This window comes from Schistocerca gregaria, chromosome 2 (genome assembly GCF_023897955.1).
Source record: "Schistocerca gregaria isolate iqSchGreg1 chromosome 2, iqSchGreg1.2, whole genome shotgun sequence".
Taxonomy (NCBI): Eukaryota; Metazoa; Arthropoda; class Insecta; order Orthoptera; family Acrididae; genus Schistocerca; species Schistocerca gregaria.
In genome coordinates this window covers 942648726-942655692 of record NC_064921.1, presented here as the reverse complement: position 1 = coordinate 942655692, position 6967 = coordinate 942648726, and the positions used below count along the sequence as shown (strand labels likewise).

General features: G+C 38.4%; 1 protein-coding gene across 1 annotated transcript; it reads right to left on the bottom strand.

The window, feature by feature from the left end:
- Positions 1 to 3962: 3962 nt before the first annotated feature.
- LOC126335390 (60S acidic ribosomal protein P1-like) lies at positions 3963 to 5481 on the bottom strand. Its single transcript, XM_049998615.1, has 4 exons — positions 5282 to 5481; positions 5051 to 5204; positions 4425 to 4529; positions 3963 to 4039 (listed from the first exon to the last, which is right to left on the bottom strand). Exons 1-4 carry the CDS (start codon positions 5351 to 5353, stop codon positions 4026 to 4028), a joined length of 345 nt encoding a protein of 114 aa, XP_049854572.1. The 5' UTR covers positions 5354 to 5481; the 3' UTR covers positions 3963 to 4025.
- Positions 5482 to 6967: the final 1486 nt, after the last annotated feature.

Here is a 6967-nt window from a genome sequence, read left to right as displayed (position 1 = left end):
CAAGAGCTCAGATGGAAATCCAGTTCCAAGCAAAGAAGGGAAAGCAGAAAGGTGGAAGGAGTATATAGAGGGTCTGTACAAGGGCAATGTACTTGACAATATGATGGAAATGGATGAGGATGAAATGAGATATATGATACTGCATGAAGGGTTTGACAGAGCACTGAAAGACCTGAGTCGAAACAAGGCCCCGGGAGTAGGCAACATTCCATTAGTACTGATAGCCTTGGGAGAGCCAGTCCCAACAAAACTAACATCTGGTGAGCAAGATGTATAAGACAGGCGAAATACCCTCAGACTTCAAGAACAATATAATAATTCCAATCCCAAAGAAAGGTGTTGACAGATGTGAAAATTACCGAACCATAAGTCACAGCTGCAAAATACTAATGCGAATTCTTTTTCCATTTGTAAACTAGTAGAAGGCAACCTCAGATCAGTTTGGATTCCGTAGAAATGTGGGAACACTTGAGGCAATACTGACCCTATGACTTAACTTAGAAGCTACGTTAAGGAAAGGCAAACCTACGTTTCTAGCATTTGTAGACTTACAGAAATGCTTTTGACAATGTTGACTGGAATACTCTTTCAAATTCTGAAGGTGACAGGGGTAAAATACAGGGAGCAAAAGTCTATTTACAATTTGTACAGAAACCAGATGGCAGTTGTAAGAGTCGAGGGACATGAAAGGGAAGCAGTGGTTGGGAAAGGAGTGAGACAGGGTTGTAGTCTCTCCCCGATGCTATTCAATCTGTATATTGAGCAAGCAGTGAAGGAAACAAAAGAAAAATTCGGAGTAGGTATTAAAATTCATGGAGAAGATATAAAAATGTTGAGGTTTGCCGATGACATTGTAATTCTGTCATAGGCAGCAAAGGACTTTGAAGAGCAGTTTAACAGAATGGGTAGTGTCTTGAAACTAGGATATAAGATGAACATCAACAAAAGCAAAACGAGGATACTGGAATGTAGTGTAAGTTGGGTGATGCTGAGGAAATTAAGATTAGGAAATGAGGCACTTAAAGTAGTAAAGGAGTTTTACTATTTGGTGAGCAAAATAACTGATGATGGCCGAAGTAGAGAGGATATAGTTTCGAACAATAAACAGTTTCGAACAAGAAGAGAATAGAAGCTTTCGAAATGTGTTGCTACAGAAGAATGCTGATGATTAGATGGGTAGATCACATAACTAATGAGATATTGAATAGAATTGGAGAGAAGAGAAGTTTGTAGCACAACTTCACTAGAAGAAGGGATCACTTGGTAGGACATGTTCCGAGACATCGAGGGATCACCAATTTAGTATCGGAGGGCAGTGTGAAGGGCAAAAGTTGTGGAGGGAGACCAAGATATGAATATACTAAGCAGATTCAGTAGGATATAGGTTGCAGTAGGTACTGGGAGATGAAGCTTGCACAGGATAGAGTAGCATGGAGAGCTGCATCAAACCAGTCTCGGGGCTGAATACCACAACAATGTCAATTTGGCTATTAGGTTAAAGCTCTGATTCTTGTGGCTACACCAGAAAACCTTGTGCAGCCTCACTTACATTACACAACATTCCCAAGAATAGTATTATGGAAATAGATTTCTACAAATCAGTTTAACACTTTGCATGTGTACTTAATGGCACTGTTTCATATATTCTTTCAATTTCATTACCAACATAATCTTTGAATTTAGTGAAGTTATGAAACAGTTGTTCTACATCCACTTTACCACCACTATTCCACGTGATCACTGCAAGTCCCTTCACATCTTCCAAAAACACTATCATTATACCAACAATCAGTGCTCCTCGGCACATTAGAATGTCTCACTGTTGGTTACTTAACTGCCATGCAAAACAATGCACATCATACTGCTGCAGAAAATCAAATACCAAGGCAGGAGAGTTTCCCGGTACTTTCATTTTACAGCATAGACAAACAAAGACATCAGCCAAAGTATTGAGTGGTTCCGTTACGTTATTGAATAGCACATCTCTTTACCCCTATTCTATATATAAGTGATCTCGACTAATGGAGCAAAACATCTAATTTTGCACTTTGTATGAACATTTCACTTTTCATTAATCCTACAAGGTGAAAGGATATCAATGATACTATTTACTGATTACATTGTTATCGTGAGTGAAATGGAAGGACTTTGTGATCTGCTGAATGGAGTGAACAGTACAGAACATGAATCGAGAGTAAATTAAGAATCAAAGACTAAAGCAATAAGAAGTAGCAGAAAAGAGAGCAAGAAACATATTGGGACTGATCACATGGATGAAGTTAATGAATTCTACTACCTCAGCAGCAGCAAAACAGTGACAGATGAAGCTGACGTAAGTACACCACCACTGGCTAAAAGGGCATTCCTGGTAGAGAAGTCTACTAGCATCAAACAGGTCTATATTTAAAGAAGAAATTTCTGAGATTGTACATCTGGAGCACAGCATTGTATGGTACGGTAGAGCTCAATCCACATGATGGTTTGTACAAGCACAGCATTGTATGGTACGGTATAGCTCAATCCACATGATGGTTTGTACATGTCAAGGCATTGACAAAGATTGCATTGCTGACTATTCCAAGCGACAGTTGCTGTACATACATGCATGTGCTTTCCACTTTAAGAAAGCATACACTGTAAATTGTGTGTCTTACTTGTGCATTCTGCACTACTTAGCATCACTATCAGCAAAGACAACTGGCATTAAAAATCCCTAAACAATTTGCTAAAATCATGTTAAATGCTCACATTAGCTATGGCATTCAGAGCAGAGAACTCAAGACACTACCGAACACTCATTGGCTGTCTGAGGATGGCAAGATTGCTGTGAACAACAAGCCTAAAATCTACCACCATTTATGATAACTATATTGACACATGGACTGTGGGAAAAGAAACAAAAGAATGTAAGCATTTGAGATGTGGTGCTACAAATATATGTTGAAAATCAGGTGGACAGATAAGGTAGGGAATGAGGTTCCGCACAGGATCAGAGGCAAGGAATATTAGGAAAACAGACAAGGGACAGGACATCTGTTCATACATCGGGAGTAACTCCCACAGTACTAGGAAAAAGTGTGGAGAGCAAAAACTGGAGGGCAGAGATTAGAATACTTCCACCAAATTTAGGATTTTCGTTGCAAGTACTACTTAGAAATGAAGAGGCTGGCAAAGATGAGGAATTTGTGATCAAACTTCAATATGGTAGGATGACATCTTAGGCCAACTATACAACTAAATTGCAAATATATCACTAAATTAACCTGTCCACAACAGACTACTACCATATATGAACTGTATTGCTACTTGGCAGCACACCGAACAAACAGAACCGTTATTCTTACTGGGATTAAATTTAAATGTTGGCATGTGCTGCTAAAAACTACATCTGCTCTCTGACCACTTCTATTCCTGACAGGCTTTGTGAACTAACTGAATATAGTTCTCAAAAATACAAAAAAGGGCAAATTTGTATTCATTTATGAAAGTATGCACATTTCATTTAATGCAAATTCACTAAACTTAAAATTTTATATGCAAAACCCAGAAGCAGGGAACTACACTTCCATTAAACTGAACACATCAAATTTACTATGTAGCCACACAGCCTTCATTTAAACAATACCAATTATATCAAATCATTGAAACCATAATTATGCACTAAAAAATTCACCGACACCAACACCACACTACTTCACACTCCAATTTTCACTCTCAATGTGTTCCATTGATAGTTATCCAGGTAAATGCATAAGTGACTAGCAAGCACTGTAATAGAACCATTCCTTCAAAAACCATATCCACTTTTCTCCACAATCTCAAAGTACTCAAAATAATATCCTCCTTTAACAGGATCAGGATACTACAAAACTCATTTAAATACCACCTCTTTGTTTGTCTGTGCTACAGTTCACATCTCAAGAACATATTTCAGGGAAACTTCAGTGAAAAATACTACGGAATTGATTAGAAAACTTTATTCAATTAATGTACAATAAAACTGTACAACTCCATGTGGAATAAATTTAATCGAAGAGACCTGAAACAAAAGATTCAGAATTAGGATTTCGAAATCTGCCACTGAAATTTAGTAATTGCACTGCAAATGCATCATAGAATTTTTATCTTCACTTGCATCAGAAGCTAATACACTTAATCATCTCAAATCTAAATGTGTATTTCCAGATTTAACCACAAATTAAATATACATTTTCACTACATTTATACTTGCTCGTCCTTTGCCACTAAAACTGAAAGTAACCTCTTTCAATGACAATCACCATGAACTTTTGTGAGATAGCTGCAGAAGCTTGGGGTCATTAAACATTCTTTGTAAGTACATAATACCGAACCAACAATACGTTATTCCGATTATCATAACCTATAAAGCTGTACAGGGTCATTCAATTTATGAAGAAACTCACCAAAACCCATGTCGTCATCAGATTCCTCCGATTCTTCTTTCTTTTTGGCTTCTTCCTTCTTTTCAGCTGGCGCAGCCTCTGGAGCAGCACCGGCAGCAGCTGGGGCTGTAAATACCAAAGTTTCATAGTAAATTGTCTTAATACCGTTTCAAAACCGCCATAAAAAACTTAGAAATAAAGTTTTGACTACTGCTGGAAAGCACACTACGCAAATATTCCAGCAACTCTGGAAACTTCACTGAACAAGCTAGCATTGCCCTAAATTTCCTCTTTGATGAAAAATCCAGTAACTATGTTGGGCATAATAATGCAAATGCAACAAACACACAGCCCACTTCTAATTAGCTTATATATCTCGTCGAGGGTGTAATTGTTAATGCCAAACCCAGACTTAATATAACGTTCGTATCTTCGGCACAAATGCATTTCCCCCTGGAGAATGCAAAATTGAGCTAATGGGAAGAAATGCTACTAGTGAGGCCCTAACGGCTTACTGTAAGTACTCAATTGCATATACCAACAATTAGCGTAATTCGCGCCAAGTCGTGGACTTTGGTAATGTAAAGTTACAAACAAATAGTACTATTACAAATAAAGAAAAGTAACTACCAATAAGCAACACTCACCTGCTCCAACAGCGGGACCAGCTCCAACGCCAGCACCCACGTTTGTGATTAAATCTTTCACATTAATTCCTTCCAGTGCCTTTGCAAACAATCCTGGCCAGTACGGATCAACATCCACTGCTGCTGCCTTCAGAATAGTCTGGATTTTCTCGCCCTTAAAAAAAAAAAAATTTATATTATAACCAATGTCACTGAGAATCAAACAACGTTACGCAGTTAGAAATTACTTACAGTTACTGCGACCTCATCGTCAACGAGGATCAAGGCAGAGTAGATGCAGGCTAATTCAGACTTGTTAGACATGATGGACTATCTCCTTTGCTACCTAATTTCAAGTGCAAGTCGCCAAACAGGCCTTAGCTCCTTACGAGAACAAGCACATGTGCAAGAGGAAGCCCGTTCGTCACAATTCCCACCTTTTCACATCAAAGAGGTTCAATTTCCGCTGTAGACAAAATGCAAGTACTTCATTTGATCGATGGTCAAACAAACAACACAAAAAGTCGATTCACACTTGAAGGCACGGGATGTCAAATAATCTACAATGCTTTTCAAATGACGTCGACAGAACGGAAACGGGAGCCAACGTTTACTGGAAAGAAAACTTTGACGATGAGGGGACGGTGGCGCGTCTGCTAGAGGCTAATTCCCGCTTTCCGTAACGTCGCGTCCCGTCAAAACATTCTGTAAAGAATTTCGAATGGTGCCATCCACACTGGTCGTCCCGTCCCGTCACGTCACGCTACATATGTTAAAAAAAAAACATTTTTCAGTGTCTGAAGATTTCAATTCATTTCTTTATGAAACACTACAAATGGCTGACAACTTTAAAATAAAGACCACCTACTAATCAATCTGCTTCTATCCACAATACTTTTTTCGCAAGTTGCACCCACATTGCAATCCATTTCGTTGCACAATATGAAATAAGACACCGATACCTATAAGAATCCACTTTATAAATGTAGTAGAGGGCGAGTAATTTAGTACACTTGTATCATACAATTTAGACTGCTACCTCAATGCTCCAGTTAATCTTTCTTTATATACTATAAATTTAAAAAAAGAAATAATGAAACTAAACAATTTATATCAAATAACGAGCAACAAACAGTTCATATTACCCAAGAAAATCACGATAAAAAGAGGCAGCGATATCTGCGCATAACCATATATGGGTGACTGGAATTCGGTAGTAGGAAAAGGGAGAGAAGGAAACGTAGTAGGTGAATATGGATTGGGGCTAAGAAATGAAAAAGGAAGCCGCCTCGTAGAATTTTGCACAGAGCCTAACTTAATCATAGCTAACAATTGGTTCAAGAATCATAAAAGAAGGCTGTATACATGGAAGAAGCCTGGAGATACTGACAGGTTTCAGATAGATTATATAATGGTAAGACAGAGATTTAGGAACTAGGTTTTAAATTGTAAGACATTCCCAGGGGCAGATGTGGACTCTGACCACAATCTATTGGTTATGACCTGTAAATTAAAACTGAAGAAACTGCAAAAAAGGTGGGAATTTAAGGAGATGGGACCTGGATAAACTGAAAGAACCAGAGTTTGTACAGAGTTTCAGGGAGAGCATAAGGGAACAATTGACAGAAATGGGGGAAAGAAATACAGTAGAAGAAGAATGGGTAGCTTTGAGCAATGGAGTAGTGAAGGTTGCAGAGGATCAAGTAGGTAAAACGATGAGGGCTAGTAGACACCCTTGGGTAACAGAAGAAATATTGAATTTAATTGATGAAAGGAGAAAATATAAAAACACAGTAAATGAAGCAGGCAAAAAGGAATACAAACGTCTCAAAAATGAGATCGACAGGAAGTGCAAAATGGCTAAGCCGGGATGGCTAGAGGACAAATGTAAGGATGTAGAGGCTTACCTCACTAGGGGTAAGATAGATACTGCCTACA

Coding starts and splice junctions, on each gene's coding strand:
- LOC126335390 (XM_049998615.1), bottom strand. CDS start 5,353: ATGTCTAACAAGTCTGAATTAGCCTGCATCTACTCTGCCTTGATCCTC. Junction 5,205..5,281: donor ACGATGAGGTCGCAGTAACT/GTAAGTAATTTC, acceptor TTTTTTTTTAAG/GGCGAGAAAATCCAGACTAT. Junction 4,530..5,050: donor TGGTCCCGCTGTTGGAGCAG/GTGAGTGTTGCT, acceptor TGGTATTTACAG/CCCCAGCTGCTGCCGGTGCT.